This window comes from Salmo salar, chromosome 10 (assembly GCF_965601325.2).
Source record: "Salmo salar chromosome 10, fSalSal1, whole genome shotgun sequence".
In the NCBI taxonomy this organism is placed as follows: domain Eukaryota; kingdom Metazoa; phylum Chordata; class Actinopteri; order Salmoniformes; family Salmonidae; genus Salmo; species Salmo salar.
The window spans coordinates 44,037,773-44,059,761 of record NC_138300.1 but is presented as its reverse complement, the minus strand read 5'-3'; the positions used below and the strand labels follow the sequence as shown (position 1 = coordinate 44,059,761).

General features: G+C 42.1%; 2 protein-coding genes across 3 annotated transcripts in view; both read right to left on the bottom strand.

Moving 5' to 3' along the window:
- The window catches only part of aldh9a1a.1 (aldehyde dehydrogenase 9 family, member A1a, tandem duplicate 1), a 28,047-nt gene extending 15,063 nt beyond the window's left edge, over nt 1-12,984 (bottom strand). Inside the window, exons 1-7 of the mRNA NM_001140102.1 lie at nt 12,881-12,984; nt 12,386-12,555; nt 11,800-11,945; nt 7,451-7,580; nt 7,009-7,143; nt 6,519-6,715; nt 3,080-3,220 (exon numbers count right to left, since the gene is read on the bottom strand). Coding sequence (NP_001133574.1) covers nt 3,080-3,220; nt 6,519-6,715; nt 7,009-7,143; nt 7,451-7,580; nt 11,800-11,945; nt 12,386-12,524 — 888 coding nt within the window. The 5' untranslated portion in view covers nt 12,525-12,555; nt 12,881-12,984. The remainder of the gene's footprint in view (nt 1-3,079; nt 3,221-6,518; nt 6,716-7,008; nt 7,144-7,450; nt 7,581-11,799; nt 11,946-12,385; nt 12,556-12,880) is intronic.
- A 3,261-nt stretch (nt 12,985-16,245) lies between these two features.
- Nucleotides 16,246-20,796, bottom strand: tmco1 (transmembrane and coiled-coil domains 1). Of its 2 annotated transcripts, none has more exons than XM_014123298.3 (7): nt 20,540-20,796; nt 19,458-19,535; nt 17,991-18,050; nt 17,771-17,817; nt 17,567-17,634; nt 17,233-17,377; nt 16,246-16,974 (listed from the first exon to the last, which is right to left on the bottom strand). In XM_014123298.3, the coding sequence occupies exons 1-7, from the start codon at nt 20,544-20,546 to the stop codon at nt 16,876-16,878; spliced, it is 504 nt and encodes a 167-aa protein (XP_013978773.1). In that variant the 5' UTR covers nt 20,547-20,796; the 3' UTR covers nt 16,246-16,875.
- Between the last annotated feature and the right edge of the window lie 1,193 nt (nt 20,797-21,989).

Genomic DNA, 21,989 nt, shown 5'->3' with positions numbered 1-21,989 from the left:
CACCTTCCGGAGACACCTGAAACCCCACCTCTTTAAGGAATACCTAGGATAGGATAAAGTAATCCTTCTAACCCCCCCCCCCCTTAAAAGATTTAGATGCACTATTGTAAAGTGGTTGTTCCACTGGATATCATAAGGTGAATGCACCAATTTGTAAGTCGCTCTGGATAAGAGCGTCTGCTAAATGACTTAAATGTAAATGTAGTCTTTGAACAACTGGTTATCAATATATAGTTTATCAACGACGAGAGCTACTCGTTTCCCTTTTAATCTATTTTCTTTGAAAATTGGATACAGAACTTTACGCCGTTCTGCAATTTCCTTCAGAAACTGATCATTCATGCCAATTTTGGTCCCAGCAAGTCTTTTAACCATTAACCACACGATTGGGCGTTCATACCTTTGGCCTCTCTGGCCGAAGCGGTGTACACGTTCAAGTTGGATTTTGTCGATAGCTTCGCGTGGGATTTGAAGCACTGTAAGGAGGAACTCTAACTACAGATTCAGGAACTTCTCCTTTCTCCTGGATACCTGTAAGTACTAGATTCTCTCTCATGGTTCTAGTTTGTATGTCCAGTAAGGCTTCTCTCAGAACGGTGTTATCCTTTTTAATTTCATTCACTTCGGTTTCAATCTTGTTGACTGTCCCTCTTAGCTTGTGTGTTTCCTTTTCCAATGTCGCAGCTTTTCCAACAAATTGTTATTTACAATAACGGCCTACCCCGGCCAAACCCTAACGACGCTGGGCCAATTGCGCACCACCCTACTCTCACTCTTATCCATAATAATCTCATCATGTAGACCACCCTACCCACACTGTATCTGCAAGCTGTTGGCTAGAGCGCATGTGCCAAGACCAGAGTAGGCACATTTGCTATTTAATGCAACAGTTTGACAAAACTAAATCTGTAGAGTTGAAAATGCAATTGAAACCCATTGAACTTTATCCGGTTCATGAAAAACGGTACTTTTGTTGCTTAAGTTGTGTGCACTACATCATCACCCACTGACTTTAATCCGCAACAAGTCCATTTGGTGGAAACACACCACTGGTGGGAAAATGTGCATATTTTGGATGGAAACCTAACTACTGACAGTCAATTAGCCCATGTCAGCTAAAATTATGGAAAGATTAGTAAGTTAGCTAATTTACCAATCTAAACTCGTAGTAATCATGTCGAATTACCGACCTAGTGGCTCCCATTGATTTTGTTAGTCACTCTCACTCAAATATCATATTAGAAAACTGCAAACATTTCTCTCCACCCTATGACAAAATGTGTAGAATTGCAGGAAATTAGCTGTAAAACTGCAAATTATTCTCTCAGCCCCATAGCAAAACGTGTAGAATTGCAAGAAATAACTAAGAAACTTAAAAAAAATGTCTCTCCAGAGCATATGTGGGTATGGATGAGGGCTAGCAGACGCACGAGCCACTGAGACCCTCATGATGAATTCAGATTTTTTAAATGGCACCCGCACCCATCAAAGTTGCTTATCCCTGTTCTACATTCAGTGTTTTCCACAAGGCCCCAAAATATTTCGCAGAAGAACCTATATTTTGGTTGCCTCGGGTACATTCTAATGCCTCTATTCCAGCCGAAATACACAGCAAAATGATTGAATACTTGATCAAATTTACCTTCCAGATGAAAAACGGGTGGTAAATTACTGAAAATGTATGAATTCAGTGTACTGTTCCTTGTTTTGAATATCGTCTAGTGCTAGGCATATACTATTTTATAAGTAAAAGAACATTCAACTTTTTAAACATTGAACCCGACTTCTTGAGACTAAAGTCTTACAGTTTTACTGCAAGATATGAATAGCCATAATGCTTGTTCTTCAAATTATGGATTTTAAATAGCCCATGTTATCTTAAAAAAATATGAAAGGCAGCTGCTATATGAAACACGTGGATTCATATAAAAGAATGTGCCGAAAACAATAAAGTCAAATTGAGTCTGACTCATCGTTACCACTTAGGCAACATTACATGGGATGTGCAAATTCAGGGCTATGCGCTGACTTTTTTTTGGTTTTGTATTTTTTTGTATTTTTTTTTTACAAGGAACACATTTAGGTCCACACAAAGAAATTTAGGAGCACAATGAAAGTATTTGAGAATGAGTGTTTTTATGATAAATGCCTAAAAGTTATTGAATAAACTATTTCCATGTACTCTCAAATATTTGGCTCATTTGGGTGAGCCATGGGAACGGCTGAGATTCTCTGACATCACTTAGCTAGTAGCAGTTAAGAAAACTCAAACTAACATTGAACAACATCCTAGTATGTAAATATCCAAGAAACACGAGGATAAAGTCACACTTTAGTAGACTTTTGGGTAAATTCGACCAACTTCAATGCCTGTGCGTTCTACAAATGTATCTTTCAGCACTTCACTCAATGCGCACAGCACCCCCTGCACTGTTACAAAGTAGTTATTTGCATAGACATAATAAATAATTATTATTTCTATGGTTCCTTGTGCAATTAGCTACCAGCTATTAAACAAAATGGCAGAAAGACTGAAAAAAATAAAAATAAAAAGTATTTTTGTTGCTATAAATCAGTTTTCAATTCGCACATCTATTTTTAGCCGCATATGAAAGTAAAATGGTCGCACTCTAGAGCCCTGAAATTCACTCAGACAATAAAGAAGCATCCTCTCCACCTCTGTATAAAGAAATTCTGCAACCAACCACAACACACACAAATCACACTACCCACAGGAGGTGGGACAGAAAGCAGACTGTCAAACCAGTAGTGTTTCCCTGTCATTGCTCGCTTTGTTACTGACAGGCGCCTAAACTATCAACAGATTGCTAGAAGACGCACATCGTTCATTCTAGCGGGAGGGAAACAGCTTGGCTGACGTTTTGAAAAGTAGCCTAGTTAATTTATTAAGTGGAAAAAGAAGCCGGCTGAAAATTAGTCTGTAATTGGCTGTTTAGACGACAGCCGGTGCTAGTAGAAAACACTGTACATCAATACAGACAACGGTATTGGGACATTAAGTAAGAAGTCAGTCAGCACTGAAAGTAAAGTAAGAAGTCGGTTAACATTGAGAGCTCACCTCTCCCTGAGTCAGGAAGTTAGCCATGAGCGCCCCCCTCACGGCATTCTCCAGCTCACAGTCCTTAAAGATGATGAGGGGTGATTTCCCTCCCAGCTCCAAAGTCACCTGCTTTACAGTCTTTGCAGACATCTCCATAATCTGAAAGGAAGAGAGAACATGATTGTAGGAAAGGTCAAATTAGCCAATGAGAACTGAGATAAATGAATACCGATCAATAATCATGTCAATAGAATTAAAAAAGGTATGGCCAAGGGAATAGTACTTTCCAAATGAATGTTTCTTGAACAAGTCTTGTCTGACAGATGTTTTAGACAATTGCAGGACTACACTGCCTCCTACTGACCAATATTATATACAGTATGATAAATAACTAACTCAAGATGGCAGTGCTGTCCCTAACATTGATCGTGGTGATGGTGACAAAGAATATGGGTGATAAATCAAAATCAACTGTAATTTGTCACATGCACCGAATACAACAGGTGTAGACCTTACCGTGAATTGCTTACAAGCACTTAACCAAAAATGCAGAAAGAAAATATTTATTAAATAATCTAAAAGTTAAAGAAAGACAATTAAATAACAATAAAGAGGCTATATACAGGGGGTATATGTACATGTAGGTAGGGCTAAAATGACTATGCATAGATAATAAATAGTAAGTAGCAGCAGTGTAACCAAAACCCAAAGCAAATAGTCTGGGTAGCCAATTTATTAATTTGCACCTTTATTTAACCAGGTAGGCCAGTTGAGAACAAGTTCAACTGAACAAGTTCTTTTACAACTGGACCTGGCCAAGATAAAGCAAAGCAGTGCGACAAAAACACAGACTTACACAAACAAACAAACAGTTGATAACACGATAGAAAAATCTATATACAGTGTGTACAAATGTAGTAAGATTAGGGAGGTAAGGCATTAAATAGGCCATTGTGGCAAAATAATTACAATTTAGCATGAACACTGGAGTGATACATGTGCAAGTAGAGATACTGGGGTGCATAGGAGGAAAAAAAATAACAATATGGGGATGAGGTAGTTGGGTGGGCTATTTACAGATGGGCTGTGTACAGGTGCAATGATCGGTAAGCTGCTCTGACAGCTGATGCTTAAAGTTAGTGAGGGCGATATATAAGACTCCAGCTTCAGTGATTTTTGCAATTCGTTCTAGTCATTGGCAGCAGAGAACTGGAAGGAAAGGCGGACAAAGGAGGAGTTAGCTTTGGGGGTGACCAGTGAAATATACCTACTGGAGCCCGTGCATAGGGTGGGTGCTGCTATGGTGACCAGTGAGCTGAGATAAGGCGGGGCTTTACCTAGCAAAGACTTATAGATGACCTGGAGCCAGTGGGTTTGGCGTCGAATATGAAGCGAGGGCCAGCCAACGAGAGCATACAGGTCGCAGTGATGGGTGGTATATGGGGCTTTGGTGACAAAACGGATGGCACTATGAAAGACTGCATCTAGTTTGCTGAGTAGAGTGTTCGAGGCTATTTTGTAAATGACATCGCCGAAGTCAAGGATCGGTATGATAGTCAGTTTTACGAGGGTATGTTTGGCAGCATGAGTGAAGGATGCTTTGTTGTGCAATAGGAAGCCGATTCTAGATTTAATTTTGGATTGGAGATGCTTAATGTGAGTCTGGAAGGAGAGTTTACAGTCTAACCAGACACCTAGGTATTTGTAGACGTCCACATATTCTAAGTTAGAACCATCCAGAGTAGTGATGCTAGACAGGCGGGCAGGTGCTGGCAGCGATCAGTTGAAGAGCATGCATTTAGTTTTACTTGCATTTAAGAGCAGTTGGAGGTCACGGAAGGAGTGTTGTATGGCATTGAAGCTCATCTGGAGGTTAGTTAACACAGTGTCCAAAGAAGGGCCAGAGGTATACAGAATGGTGTCGTCTGCGTAGAGGTGGATCAGATAATCACCAGCAGCAAGAGCGACATCGTTGATGTATACAGAGAAAAGAGTCGGCCCCGAGAATTGAACCCTGCATTACCCCCATAGAGACTGCCAGCAGAGGTCCGGACAACAGGCCCTCTGAGTTGACACACTGAACTCTGTCAGAGAAGTAGTTGGTGAACCAGGCGAGGCAATCATTTGAGAAACCAAGGCTGTTGAGTCTGCCGATAAGAATGCGGTGATTGACAGAGTCGAAAGCCTTGGCTAAGGTCGAAGAAGACGGCTGCACTATTGTCTTTTATCAATGACGGTTATGATATCGTTTAGGACCTTGAGCGTGGCTGAGGTGCACCCATGACCAGCTCGGAAACCAGACTGCATACCGGAGATGGTGCAGTGGAATTCAAAATGGTCAGTGATCTGTTGTTAACTTGGCTTTCGAAGACTTTAGAAAGGCAGGGTAGGCTAGATATAGGTCGTGGGTTTATCGGTGGTGACAGTGTTTCCTAGCCTCAGTATAGTGGGCAGCTGGGAGGAGGTCCTCTTATTCTCCATGGACTTTAGTGACCCAGAACTTTTGGGAGTTTGTGTTTGAAAAAGCTAGCCTTTGCTTTCTGAACTGCCTGTGTATATTGGTTCCTAACTTCCCTGAAAAGTTGCCTATCGCAGGGGCTATTCGACGCTAATGCAGTACGCCACAAGATGTTTTTGTTCTCGTCAAGGGCAGTCAAGTCTGGAGTGAACCAAGGGCTATATCTGTTCTTAGTTCATGCTTATTTAAGATGTTGAGGTAAGCACTTTAAAAAAAATAACCTGGCATCCTCTACTGACAGGATGAGGTCAATATCCTTCCAGGATATCCGGGCCAGGTCGATTAGAAAGGCCTGCTCGCTGAAGTGTTTTAGGGAGCGTTTGACAGCGATGAGGGGTGGTCGTTTGACTGTGGACCCATTACGGACGCAGGCAATGAGGCAGTGATCGCTGAGATCCTGGTTGAAGACAGCAGAGGTGTATTTAGAGGGCAGGTTGGTCAGGATGATATCTATGAGGGTGCCCATGTTTACGGATTTAGGGTTGTACCTGGTAGGTTCCTTGATAATTTGTGTGAGATTGAGGGCATCTATCTTAGATTGTAGGACGGTCGGGGTGTTAAGCATATCCTAGTTTAGGTCACCTAACAGTACAAACTCTTGTTCAGCGGTCTTATCATTGATGAGCAGAGAAGCAATTCAGGTTTCTCAAGTTACTCTTGTTATCAATAGACCCAGAGAGGTCAACTACTGGCTGTGAGTCTCAGTGAGACTGAGATTATGAACATAGAGGTGACTGAAGACTTGCCATGACAAGAATTTAGGATTGTACTCAGAGGACACGGTGAGCAAAATCTTTTGCAACTGCAAACTAAAACGAGCATTTCTTATTGGAATTGTTCAGGTAGTCCCTCCCTGTTTCAGTCCATTTTCTTATGTTTGGTGCCTAATGATTACAACCTTGGTAAACACCCAATAAAGTATTTTGTTTCAGTCTGTACCTTCTTCCCAGTTGGGACACTGCCAGTGAAGGACACCTTAGCCACGCCGGGGTGATTACAGAGCAGGGTGCCGGTCTCCGCCCCACCCTGCACCACGTTGAAGAGCCCATCAGGTACCCCAGCCTCTTTGTAGATCTCAGCCAGAATCACGGCGGTCACAGCAGTGAAAGGAGAAGGCTTGAACACCATGGCATTACCTGTGGATAAAGAGACCCAGCAGTAAATAAATAAATAAATACTTAGTTTCACTCACAGTACAATCTGTCTCTAAAAAGACATTCAGAGACACCGGTCAAATCTACTATTCCTCTTCATATGCATAGTTAATTTAAACATTTCCATGAAAAAGAACAGATACGTTCATTATACAAAATAATGAAATATGTATTGATTAGTTTTAAGTCATCTAATCAGAACTGAAATGTGAAGCAAAACAACATTCCACAGGGTGATGGTAATGCATGAACGCTGGAGGTCATGGCAAGCGTACCACAGGCCAGGGCAGGAGCAGACTTCCAACAGGCGATCTGGAAGGGGTAGTTCCAGGCCCCGATGCCCACACATACCCCCAGGGCCTCCCGTCTGGTGTAAGCAAAGGATCCTCCGGGCAGTTGGATGTGCTGGCCTGAGGTGAATGAAAGGTAAACTGTAACATTGCTATGAATGCTATTGCAGATATATTGTAGTTGTGTGATTCATTATTAAGGTGCAACAAATTTGTCTGTGTTATGCATCATTCAGTAAAAGCTAAAAACCTGTCACTATGCCCATAAGCATAAAACAAAGAAAAGTGAAGCATACGTCGTTTAAAGAGAAGAAAATAGTCAGGCCTATAACAATACAATGTATGTGTTTGAGAACCACAATAGCATCAGATGGTAATTGGTCAAAATCATTTTGTTTATACATGTCTCCACAAAGTGTGTTCCCACCTGCCAGTGTGCCAGCAATGCCAGCGTAGTACTCTAAGGTCTGCCAGGAAATATCAATGTCCACCCGGGCCTCTGTGATAGACTTCCCATTGTTGATCACCTCCAACTTGGCAATGTTGTCTCTTCTCTCCTATTAACAGCATTGGGAATAGTGGTCCTTTGTAGCTTAGTTGGTAGAGCATTGCGCTTGTAACGTCAGGGTAGTGGGTTTGATTCCCGAGATCACCCATTTGTTTTCTAAAATGTGATCACTGAGGTACAGCACACTGTAAACCCCGAGGCATTTTACACTCAAATACTTCTAGTAAGTTGAACTGAATCAATGAAAAATCATTATTACCTCAAATGTCTATGTGGTACTGACTCAAAACTAAATGAGAATTCACAACTACATTTTTAAAGAAATTTACTTTTACCCAGCATGCTCTACTGCAGGTTGACTTTTTGGAATAGTTTTTCATATGTGTTTTTGTATTTATTTAACCAGGTAAGCTAGTTGAGAACAAGTTCTCATTTACAACTGCGACCTGGCCAAGATAAAGCAAAGCAGTGTGACACAGAGTTACACATGGAATAAACAAGCGTACAGTCAATAACACAATAGAAAAAAAAGAAAGTCTATATACAGTGTGTGGAAATTGCGTGAGGAGCTAAGGCAATAAATAGGCTATAGTAGCGAAGTAATTACAGTTTAGCAAATTAACACTGGAGTGATTAATAGCAGATGATGTGCAAGTAGAAATACTGGTGTGCAAAAGAGCAGAAAAGTAAATAAAAACAGTATGGGGATGAGTTAGGTAGATTGGATGGGCTATTTACAGATGGGCTATGTACAGCTGCAGTGATCGGTTAGCTGCTCAGATAGCTGATGTTTAAAGTTAGTGAGGGAAATATAAGTCTCCAGCTTCAGCAATTCGTTCCAGTCATTGGCAGCAGAGAACTGGAAGGAAAGGCAGCCGAAGGAGGTGTTGGCTTTAGGGATGACCAGTGAGATATACCTGCTGGAGCGCGTGCGTGTTGTTATCGTGACCAGTGAGCTGAGATAAGGCGGAGCTTTACCTAGCATAGACTTATAAATGACCTGAAGCCAGTGGGTCTGGCGACGAATATGTAGCGAGGGCCAGCCGACTAAAGCATACAGGTCACAGTGGAGGGTGATATAAGGGGCTTTGGTGACAAAACGGATGGCACTGTGATAGACTGCATCCAATTTGCTGGGTAGAGTGTTGGAGGCTATTTTGTAAATGACGACGCCAAAGTTGAGGATCGATAGGATAGTCAGTTTTACGAGGGTATGTTTGGCGGCGTGCGTGAAGGAGGATTTGTTGCGAAATAGGAAGCCGATTCTAGATTTAATTTTGGATTGGAGATGTTTAATATGAGTCTGGAAGGAGAGTTTACAGTCTAACCAGACACCTAGGTATTTGTAGTTGTCCACATATTCTAAGTCAGAACCATCCAGAGTAGTGATGCTCGTCGGGTGGGTGCGGGCAGCGAATGGTTGAAAAGCATGCATTTGGTTTTACTAGCACTTCAGAGCAGTTGGAGGCCACGGAAGGAGAGTTGTATGGCATTGAAGCTCGTTTGGAGGTTAGTTAACACAGTGTCCAAAGAAGGGCCAGATGTATACAGAATGGTGTCGTCTGCGTAGAGGTGGATCAGAGAATCACCCGCAGCAAGAGCGACATCATTGATATATACAGAGAAAAGAGTCGGACCCGAGAATTGAACCCTGTGGCACCCCCATGCAAGAGGTCCGGACAACAGGCCCTCCGATTTGACACACTGAACTGTCTGAGAAGTAGTTGGTGAACCAGGCGAGGCAGTCATTTGCGAAACCAAGGATGTTTAGTCTGCCGATAAGAATGTGGTGATTGACAGAGTCGAAAGCCTTGGCCAGGTCGATGAACACGGCTGCACAGTACTGTCTTTTATCGATGCCGGTTATGATATCGTTTAGTACCTTGAACGTGGCTGAGGTGCACCTGACCAGCTCGGAAACCAGATTGCACAGCGGCGAAGGTACGGTGGGATTCGAAATGTCAGTGATCTGTTCGTTAACTTAACTTTTGAAGACTTTAGAAAGGCAGGGCAGGATGGATATAGGTCTATAACAGTTTGGGACTAGTGTGTCACCACCTTTGAAGAGGGGGATGACCGCGGCAGGTTTCAAATCTTTAGGGATCTCGGACGATACGAAAGAGGTTGAACAGACAGGCAATAGGGATTGCAACAATGGCGGCGGATAATTTTAGAAAGAGAGGGTCCAGATTGTCTAGCCCAGCTGATTTGTACGGGTCCAGGTTTTGCAGCTCTTTCAGAACACCTGATATCTGGATTTGGGTGAAGGAGAAGCTGGGGAGGCTTGGGCAAGTTGCTGCGGGGGGGTGTGGAGCTGATGGCCGGGGTTGGGGTAGCCAGGAGGAAAGCATGGCCAGCCGTAGAGAAATGCTTATTGAAATTCTCAATTATCGTGGATTTATCAGTGGTGTGACAGTGTTACCTAGCCTCAGTGCAGTGAGCAGCTAGGAGGAGGTGCTCTTATTCTCCATGGACTTTACAGTGTCCCAAAACTTTTTGGAGTTAGAACTACAGGATGCAAATTTCTGTTTGAAAAAGCTAGCCTTTGCTTTCCTGAATGACTGCGTGTATTGGTTCCTGACTTCCCTTAAAAGTTGCATATCGCGGGGACTAGTCGATGCTAGTGCAGTCCGCCACAGGAGTCAATGTACATTGAGTGATTGATTAATTAATCTTATGCTACACAAAGATCAATAACAATTTTTTCTAAACTAATTGAATTATTTAGTTAGAATTTTTGCACCCATTACTGAAATGGTTATCCATTAGTTGAAATGGTTTAGGTACTCTCCTCACACAGTTCATAACGGTGGCAGTCATCATGAATGCAGGTTGCAATTGAGTAAAAAGTCTAACTGTTAGATATCCTAACGCTAGCTGAATTTCAATAGGAATTACATATTACTTTGCAAACCAGCATAACATGATTTGCAAAATTCTGGTAAATTTCCCAGAAATCCCGATTAGAAGATTCCTGGAAATCCTCCTCCCAGCATTTTTTTTTTTGCATAAATCTGGGAATTTTCGGAAAGTTACCGGAATTGTGCCACTTGCAGGTGTGATGTGGCCTCTAAACTGTAAAGCTAGGCCTCAAAATAAGGCCTCACGAGAAATGTAATGTCCTAAAGAGTTTAATTATCGCTCTCTCGCTAACCTTTAACTAGGCAAGTCAGTTAAGAACAAATTCCTATTTACAATGACGGCCTACCAGGGAACAGTGGGTTAACTGTCTTGTTCAGGGACAGAACGACAGGATTTTTACCTTGTCAGCTCGGTGATTTGATCCAGCAACCTTTCGGTTACTGGCCCAATGCTCTAACCACGGGGGCGGCAGGTAACGATAACATTCACCTAGGAACTCACATGGTGAAGGCCACAGGACTGAATATGAACAAATTCAACAACCATGTCTCTGTTACAATAAAATACAGTCATGGATGGTAACTCAACAATTCCTCAAAAAGGCAAAGAGCGCTTTGGGAAATTATATTGGAGGCGTGGCTTAGTAGGGGTATTACAAAAATGTTTCAAGATGATACAACTCAAAACTGTTTGAGTAATGACCACAAAATAACTTTAAGTAACTGTACTCATTAAATGCAACAGGTTTCCTCAAAGGTTTTGAGTAGACAGCACATTGGAGTTTACAGCGTACTATGCCTGTGCATTTAATAAATAACTAAGATTGCACATTTTCAACCACGTTCAATTATGTTGTGTAACATTTTCAAAACTTTCCTGGCACTGTTCCCAGAAACCTTTAAAGCAACTTCAGTTCACCACTAATATTTGGGATTATGTGTAACAGCAAGAATGTTCCAATCAGCAATGTATGTCCTCAAATCAAACAAATTTGATTGGTCACACATATTTAGCAGATGTTATTGTGGGTGTAGGGAAATGCTTGTGTTCCTAGCTCCAACAGCACAGTAATATCTAACAGTTCACAAAAATACACTAATCTAAAAGTAAAATAATGGAATTAAGAAATATCAATATTGGATCGAGCAATGTCGTAGTGACAATCACTTATAAAGACTGCTTGGTACAGAGTTAACTCGACAAAAAGGGCCTCAGATTCATTAAATGTAACTCCATTCCCCTGCTGTACACTGTAAAGAGGTATGGAATGCAATGCACTCATGAAAAGTCTGAAATTATTTAATTAAAGAGAAATATAATTTCTCTGTTCAGTAGCTAATATTCTAATTCTAACAGCAATGTTATGCAAGCATTATGCAGCATTCTGCTCACATGACATGTCTCACCCTGATGATGCGAGCAGCCTCCAGCATAACTCGGGCCCTCTCCATGCCTGCCATCTTGCTCCACTTTAGGTAGGCAGCATGTGCACTTTGGATGGCCTGGTCCACCTCCTCTTTCCCACATGGAAACATGTCACACAGCTTACGTCCTGCAGACACCAGATGAAAAAGACAAATAAACACTTCACAAACATCCAACTGGCAAACAGAATCCATGGGCATCTTGGGGGGCATATTGTAAATTGGTCAGTGAACTCTTGCTGACTCCAAATAGTGAGGTAATAATACTCTAATTGAAACTAAACAACATAAGAGGTCAGTGAACCTTGACACTGACATTCCAGATACTGGTCAACTAGGAAATCTGTCTGGTCAACTGTGCGCTGAGATACCTTTTTACTACAACACTAACACAGTAATGTATCTAAAAACATTCAATACATCTGAGATATATGCCTACAGCTCTATTAAATCAGAAAGCCTACGAGTAAAAGCATTTCACTGTTAGTCCACGCCGGTTGTTTACGAAGCATGTGACGAATATAATTTGATTTAGTAAATAGTATAGTGTATGTAGTATGCTACAAACCAGTTGCAGGTTCGTGGACGGGCTCCGGGTTTATTCCATCCTTGGGTTTAACTCTGCACCCGCCCCAGAAATTTAAGTGGTCCGTCACCACGACCTGTCCAGTGGAGGCACCAGGCATAGACTCTAGAAGCTGGGCCATGTTCGACTGTGTCCAACTGTGTGTGAATTACCTGTAGGACAAATAAAATAGGAGTGATCAGACTGCAACATTATTAAAAGGTAAGCTTTTCGGCAGTTTCAGGCAAACAATAGCGCATGGGAAAAATATTTTGCTAGCTAAATATGTATGTACGTGCATGTAGACTTTTACAAATTTAGTTAGCATGCGCATTTGCAGAAGAAAACGTCCTCCAGACAGCCAGCAACATTATAAACACGCCCTTTCACAACGCAGCAAAAACGCAGGCTTCAGACCTAGCCTAGAAGCGAGCTAAACCGAGTCATTCTGCATATTTACTCAAAATCACACTTCTTTAATAATTTGACTGTTCCTACCGTCTTCTGTTCCGTAAATCGAAGCTTTCGTCCTGCTTTGGATTTGACGTTTTATTGACGCAAGTCAGCAGATATCGTATCCGACAGACGCACTTCGCCCCTCGTAAACAGGGAATGTGTAAAATAGTAGCTATTACCCAACCTGTGTGGAAATACTGTATGAATATGACTGCAGAGTTCAAATCTCAGCAATTACACAATATGGGCGGGATTAGTTTCAGGGTGTCTGATAGCTTGCCTTTCACACATATATGGACTGTATCATCCGGATCCTTGAGTATTTGAAATAAGTGTTTCGACGTTAATTCTAAAACCTGGTAAATTGAGTTGGCCCCTTACATCACAGTTTAGGTCATGAGGACGCAAGTGTCAATAACCGGGTCATTCCTACAATGCGGTGCCATTTGGATCTCAATGTTTTTTTTGAAAAAAAAAATATATATATACAGTACCAGTCAAAAGTTTGGACACAACTACTCATTCAAGGGTTTTTCTTTATTTTTCACTATTTTCTACATTGTAGAATAATAGTGAAGACATCAAACTATGAAATAACACATATGGAATCATGTAGTAACCAAAAAAGTGCTGAAAAAAATCTAAACATTTTATATTTGAGATTCTTCAAAGTAGACCCCCTTTGCCTTGATGACAGCTTTGCACACGCTCTGCATTCTCTCAAACAGGTCGTCACCTGGAATGCATTTAAATTAACAAGTGTGCCTTGTTAAAAATGTATTTGTGGAATTTCTTTCCTTCTTAATAAGTTTGAGCCAATCAGTTGGTTTGTGACAAGGTATGGGTGGTATACAGAAGATAGCCCTATTTGGTATAAGACCAAGTCCATATCATGGCAAGAACAGCTCAAATAAGCAACTAGAAATGACAGTCCATCATTACTTTAAGACATGAAGGTCAGTCAATCCGGGACATTTCAAGAACTTTGAAAGTTTCTTCAAGTGCAGTCCCAAAAACCATCAAGCGCTATGATGAAACTGTCTATCATGAGGACCGCCACAGGAAAGGAAGACCCAGAGTTACCTCTGCTGCAGAGCATAAGTTCATTAGTTACCAGCCTCAGAAATTGCAAGTAACAGACACATCAACATCATCTGTTCAGAGGAGACTGGGTGATTTAGGCCTTCATTGTCGAATTACTGGTAAAAAAAAAAGCACTACTAAAGGACACCAATAAGAAGAGACTTGCTTGGGCCAAGAAACACGAGTAATGAACATTAGACCGGGGGAAATCTGTCCTTTGGTCTGATGAGTCCAAATGTGCGATTTTTGGTCCAACCACCGTGTCTTTGTGAGACGCAGAGTAGGTGAATGGATGATCTTTGCATGTGTGGTACCCACCGAGAAGCATGGAGGAGGAGATGTGATGGTGTGGGGGTGCTTTGCTGGTGACATGGTCAGTGATTTATTTAGAATTCAAGGCACACCTAACCAGGATGGCTACCACAGCATTCTGCAGCGATACGCCATCCCATCTGGTTTGCGCTGTTAGGTTCTAATTTTCAGAGTAAATAACTCACGGACACTAGAGAAGCTTAACCAAGTGTAATTCTTCCCAAAGGGTCGATACAGCTGCATTCAGACATCACGTTTCCACCACCACAAGTATATATACTCCAATTTAGACACTCCTCCTTCTTTCCAATCCTTACATGTTTTATGGTCTGACAGGAAGACGGAGTGATAGGATAATAAACCATTGTTTCTCCCTTAAGGGAAACTGACCTGACCTCAACACCCTTGAGGCCTAATCCAAAGATCTCCACCCGTATCCCTTAACACATTCCACAGCCATCTGTCTCCTGCAGATAACCATTAACTTCTGATGTATAAAACAGTCTCTTTCACTCCTTTATATACTATGTTTTTGGGTATAACAATGTCTCTAGTATAGCAATGTTCAAAGTTTCACCCCGAACCCAACAGCGCTTAGTGGGACTATCATTTGTTTTTCAACAGGGCAATGACCCAACACACCTCCAGGCTGTGTAAGGGCTATTTGACCAAGAAGGGGAGTGATGGAGTGCTGCATCAGATGACCTGCCCTCCACAATCACCCGATCTCAACCCAATTGATGTTTGGGATGAGTTGGACTGCAGAGTGAAGGAAAAGCAGCCATTAAGTGCTCAGCATATGTGGGAACTCCTTCAAGACTGTTGGAAAAGCATTCCAGGTGAAGCTGGTTGAGAGAATGCCAAGAATGTGCAAAGCTTTAATCAAGGCAAAGGGTGGAAAATGTTGAAAATAGTATAAAATAAAGAAATACCCTTGAATGTGTTGCCAAGCTTTTGACTGGTACTGTATATCAGAAAAAGGACATGTTTGACTTTCAGAAAAACATATTGGTCAAGCTCAGGCACTTAAAAACTGTTTGAGTGCATAATCCTAACTGGGTGGACATGTTGAGCCTAAATTAGCGATAGCTCTGTGAGTAAGCAAGATTGAGCTAGCGTAATGGTGAACACTTGAACAGGATTTTAACTGCTCTATCAAACATATTTTAACATTTTAAATGTTCTCTACAATTTAGCCTAACAGGGTGGACATTGATGAGTAGGACATACAGACTAACAACCTGAAACATGGACACATAGATATAACTGAGTGTTTATATTTATGTAGCTTTGCACCATAGTTTTCCCACACTTTCTGAATGTGGGGTCATTATAGGAAAGTGTTGTTTTCTTAAATGGAGAATTACAACAAACTAACAGACTGGAAAGTGGTATCAGGGACACACAGAATATTTTCAATAAAATAAATACAATAATCATGAAAAAAAATCATTACTGATGAAAAATACTTTAACTAGGACTATAAAATAGTTAAAGGTTTGGTAAATGTTATTATTATATGGCTTATATTTCTTGTGGAAGTCGATAAATATCACCTGTGGACATGGCAAAAAACCCCGATATCCACTGACAAAAAAAGTGTAATAACATGAATTCAATTACAATGTAAATGTAAAAATTCAATTCCCTTTCAGGATCCATATTTTTGTGTAAAGGTAGACACCTGACCTTAAAATGTGGATTACAAAAGGCTTTACATTTACACTAAATAAGAACTGATCATTCCTGGAGACAAAGGCACTGTATCATAGGAATGACCCTGACAATTAATTTAGCAGTCCTCTTGATCTGTGTGTTGTTGGCCCCAGCCCAGCTCCAATATTGTAGACTATTGAGTAACAATTTTCTGCTGACTCATTAACCCACTTATGGCTTTCTAAGATAGGAACCACCAAAGTCATGAATACTTGTTTTACTTATAATATTCTGTGGTAGCAGCCATAAATCATACACAATTGCAAAGAAAGAAAAGAAAACAGCATCAAACAGGCTAAAATGTGATAAAACATTTATTCAATAAGAAATGAAATACTACAGAGCCAGGCAATCACATAATGTACTGATGAACCAAACAGCCAATCCACTCCCAGTTCTGCTTAATTTATTCCATCTCATACGATTTTTGTTTAGCATCTTATCACAATGTTTATCTGAATATAAACAGGATATATTTCACACTTTTGTAACATTTTGTAAATCATTAGCACTCACAATCATAGCAACTTTTATGTCAAACTAAACGAACTAAAACTAAAATAAGGAAAATGGGTAAAACCAGGTACACTACAAACTTCAATGAAATAATGGGTACAGGTAATGAATGAATGATATAGTAGCTGCTGATGGTATTCAATGTATACAAAGAGTCGTCCCATCCATCGCTGTGACAGCAATGTCATTCTCTGTACAGATGAGGGGGCTGTCCTCTCCCTTCTCTCTGTGGCCAGACAGTCACAGTGTAGAAATAGGATTGAAGACGCGTTCTAAGCAGACTACATTTCAAAAATCACATCATATGATATAGGATCTGATGCTCGGCTGCGCACTCGATGACATGGTACACAACCATTGGACTGTAATCTAATGTAGTGAGCCTGGAACACCACCCATGTGCTTGGTTCTTAGGAGAACTTAGCTGCCTGGGGAGGGGGTCCCAAAAAACCTCCAGCCTGCTTGGTGGCAGCTCTGGAGGGGGCCAGACCGAGCATCTTCTGGATGTTCTGTGGATGGATGGGAAAAATATTTAAATAGCAAGTAGACAGAAACCAAGGATATGTATGAGAAGTCCCAGTTCTGGAAAGTTGTGAACTGTAAGCTGTTGAATGTGGAATCATATTTTAAGAGATTGGGTCTGTGGAAACCTTCAACTTCAAACCCATAAATGTATTTCCTTACTCTTTTTGTTAGCACAGTATTTGCTACTCTTGTCAATATATTGCAACCCATGACAGGTGGTAAGATAGTGTCAGTTGAGTTACCTGTCTGATGGACATGGTGCAGAGAATGTACAAGAAGATGAAGGAGCAGTCAGTGAAGTCCTCGCCCAAAAGGTTGCGATGGGAAAGGCCCTGAATGTAGGACAGTGGGACGAATGGCAGTTTTGCCACAACCCTTCCATCAAAGCTAAAACAAGACAATGATATTAGCAAACAGTGGGTAGGGAGGTGCATTGAATGACTAACTTTGAGCTGAGAGCAATTGCTTAACAAAAAAACTCACAATGAACACAGTGAGTTGTTTGTCATCATAACAGAGTAGCCACCCGTGCCACTAGATCTAACAGATATCATTTGTCATTGTCTGTACACTCACATGGAGTTGAACATTCCCATCAACGCTGTGAAACAGAAGCCAATGGCGAACATGGACTTCATTCGTACCTGTAACACAAGACGGAGGACAGTCAGATGAAATGTGGTCACCCCTTCATCAATGAAGCTAGATAGGAAATGAGGTTGGAATACACAGGGCGTTGGCTTGCTTAATTTGTATGACAACAAAATACATTTCTCTCACCATGGATAGATCTCTGTTGTTGTTCTTCAGTTTCTCCTCTTGTCTCTCTGTGAAGTTAAAATTAAAACATTGTGTATGGGGACAACATATGTTATATACACCAACCGTCATATCTATTATCGTAATAGTCTTGTCAAAATGATGATGAGACGATTGCTATGGTCCAGGAAAGCTTTGGTCCAAATACATACTGTATAAACATATGACTCTTCTTTCTTACCAATCTTTTTCTTCTGTTGACGTCCTGCAGATTCTGTAATGGTTTCCTTCTTCTTCTCCACTGAAATATTCAAATATATATACAAAAATATTTTTCACTACAGAGCTGTCACCCTTGAAAACAACAACGGTAAGGGTAGGTAACAACACATCCGCCACGCTAATCCTCAACACGGGGGCCCCTCAGGGTTGCGTGCTCAGTCCCCTCCTGTACTCCCTGTTCACTTATGACTGCACAGCCAGGCACGACTCCAACACCATCATTAAGTTTACTGATGACAACAGTGGTAGGCCTGATCACTGACAACAATGAGACAGCCTACAGGGAGGCCAGAGACCTGACCGTGTGGTGCAAGGACAACAACCTCTCCCTCAACGTGATCAAGACAAAGGAGATGATTGTGGACTACAGGAAAAGGAGGACCGAGCACACCCCCATTCTCATCGATGGGGCTGTAGTGGAGCAGGTTGAGAGCTTCAAGTTCCTTGGCGTCCACATCACCAACATACTAACATGGTCCAAGCACACTAAGACAGTCGTGAAGAGGGCACGACAAAACCTATTCCCCCTCAGGAGACTGAAAATATTTGGCATGGGGCCTCAGATCCTCAAAAGGTTTTACAGCTGCACCATCGAGAGCATCCTGACAGGTTGCCACAAGACTCCTGAATAGCTAATCAAATGGCTACCCAGACTATTTGTAGTGCCTTGCGGTCAGAGGCCGAGCAATTACCGTACCAGGCAGTGATGTAACCAGTCAGGATGCTCTCGATGTTGCAGCTGTAGAACCTTTTGAGGATCTCAGGACCCATGCCAAATCTTTTTAGTTTCCTGAGGGGGAATAGGCTTTGTCGTGCCCTCTTCACGACTGTTTTGGTGTGTTTGGACCATTCTAGTTTGTTGTTGATGTGGACGCCAAGGAACTTGAAGCTCTCAACCTGCTCCACTACAGCCCCGTCGATGAGAATGGGGGAGTGCTCGGTACCCCTTGTCCTGTAGTCCACAATCATCTCCTTAGTCTTGGTTACGTTGAGGGATAGGTTGATATTCTGGCACCACCCGGCCAGGTCTCTGACCTCCTCCCTATAGGCCGTCTCATCATTGATCAGGCCTACCGCTGTTGTGTCGTCTGCAAACTTAATGATGGTGTTGGAGTCGCCATGCAGTCATGGGCACGCACCCCTGCGGAGCTCCAGTGTTGAGGATCAGCATGGCAGATGTGTTGTTACCTACCCTCACCACCTGGGGGCGGCCCGTCATGAAGTCCAGGATTCAGTTGCAGAGGGAGGTGTTTAGTCCCAGGATCTTTAGCTTAGTGATGAGCTTTGAGGGTACTATGGTGTTGAAGGTCTACAACTGTTGTATTCGGCGCATGTGACAAATAAAATTTGATTTGATCCAAGAACTGAACAATGTCATCTGTGTGTAAATTGTGAAAAGCAATGAAAATGTACTTAAGACACTCACATTTCTTGCTTTGCTTTTCCACCTCTGCCTTCAGACTCTTGTACTTTGCAGTACGATACACCAACACCCATGTAATTCCTTAGGATGGAGATGTTTAAAGGTTAGGCAAATACTACATTTAGAGCAATCAATACATCAACATATCAATGAATGTGCATAGAAAATCATGCATGTGTATGAGATGATGCCCCAATCATCTCCTGATGAAACATAAGCTACTGTCACTAACTATAAATAACAAGTTTGCGGTTATCATCATTAGTACACCAATGGTGACCATCAATCACATTTATTTCATAAAGTCCTTTTAACATCAGCCGTTGTCACAAAGTCGTTTACAGATAGCCAGTGAACTGGCCAAGAGCTCGCAATGCTTAGCTCTGATGGCTGTTGCCTCATAATGGCAGACTCCCAATGTTGTGTCCCAAAGCTAAGAGGCGTCGTGCTACTTATGCCCCGGATTAAACATGTTTCCAAATGACAAAACATCTACAGCACTCAGCGTTTACCAAATAACATACATCACGAATATGTTTGAAGGTTGCTAGCCAAAATTAGAAAGTCAGTATCAGGTAGCTAGCTAAAGTCAGCCAGATAGCTTAGCTAAAATTAACGTTAGCTAGCTACTGTAGTTACTTACCCTCAGCTAACAGAGCTGTGCAAACAGATATGAACACAATAAGAATAGTGTCTGCGAACATGGTTGTCATTTTTGTAGGTCGTATCACGATCCCTTTCCTATGGTAGTGAATGTGGCAATAATTTATCAGCAAACTCTCGCCAAATTTGAGTATGGAAATAGTAGTTACAAGAACACGTCACGAATACGGGAGCAACTTCCGGCTAGCGCTTCCGGTTGGTAAATCAACATACACCAACGCAGAGGAAGAGGCGAAGCGAGGCTTTAGTTTGCAACTGCAGTCCACAATTCGTGGCGTTCCTGCATCTGCATGAACACCCACCCCCACTCGAGTACCCCATTGGTTCATGCATGAATTACCCCCCTTCCCGCTTGTGTTACACTGGAATGTGGGTCAAAAGGGAAATAAAAAATTATTATCTGAGTTTTTTCACCCACCTACCTGTCATCCCTGTCTCCCGCTAGCACTGCAGTTTAGCCAGGTAGTCCTAAGGATGACACCGGTACGCGGAAGGCGGGACGACACAGTGTGCTAGCTAACTAGCACATGGTGTCGCTAACTAGCGAGCTACCTACGTTCTGTTAAAGATGCCATCGTTAACAGAACTGCGGGAAAACAGTGCCCGCCAGGTGGGGCGTAGGACACTGTCTACCGGACCAGTGTATGGCAAGCTGGCTACCGTTGTCGCCCTCTCCCCTTCTGCTGTGGGGTTTATCGGCATCTGGCATCCAATGCTATTGTGCATTAACTCCGCCTACTGTACTGGCGCTGCGTTGGATGGCCGCCGTTTTGCAAGCTCTTCATCAACAACAACTGCTGTGCTGACTCAAGCACGATGAAAAGTGCCGACCCACTGTTCACCCGTCTTGGAATACCTGATGGTCAAATGCCGACCCTTTTACTTCCCAAGAGTTTTCAGCTGTTTTCGTGACTGTTGTATACAGTCCACCTCAGGATAAGTAAAATAACAAGTCTGCACTTAACAAACTGTATGAGGCTATAACCAAGCAGGAAAATGTACCTCCAGAGGCTTCTTTTCTGGTTGCCAATGATCATTAAGTTCTGCATCATTAAGACATGTGATGCCCAACTACCATCAACACATCATAGTTCCGGAACTCCAATTTGAGCAGCAGCAGCTGAAAAATGAGCTCCTACAAATATTGAAATTTACATGGTTTTTAGAGTGAAGTACATCGGAAAAAAGCAAAAGAAAACTGCAAGACTGAATAGGAGAAAAAACAAGCAACAAACAAAGAAGATAGGCTTTTGAAAAATAACTATTTTTCATGAAATTGTAGTTATCTTAGCTAGCTGAATTGTTTACCAGTTGCTAAGCAGTTGCTAGGGACTCTTTTGGAAGAAGCTAACGAAGAACAACAAAGAATATCTAGTTAACAGAAGAAAAGAAAGAGAAAATCAGGACAGAAGAAAAAGGATATCAAAGTGAAACAGTTCTCTAAAGACACAAGAGACAATAATACAAGAAACAACACTTCTGTAGCTTGTCAACTATGTGTCTGTCTATCCCTGTTCTCTCCCCTCTGCACAGGCCATACAAACGCTTCACACCGCGTGGCCGCTGCCACTCTAACCTGGTGGTCCCAGCGCGCACGACCCACGTGGAGTTCCAGGTCTCCGGCAGCCTCTGGAACTGCCGGTCTGCAGCCAACAAGGCTGAGTTCATCTCAGCCTATGCTACCCTCCAGTCCCTAGACTTCCTGGCGCTGACGGAAACATGGATTACCACAGATAACACTGCTACTCCTACTGCTCTCTCTTCGTCTGCCCACGTGTTCTCGCATACCCCGAGAGCATCGAGCCAGCGGGGTGGTGGCACTGGAATCCTCATCTCTCCCAAGTGGACATTCTCTCTTTCTCCCCTGACCCA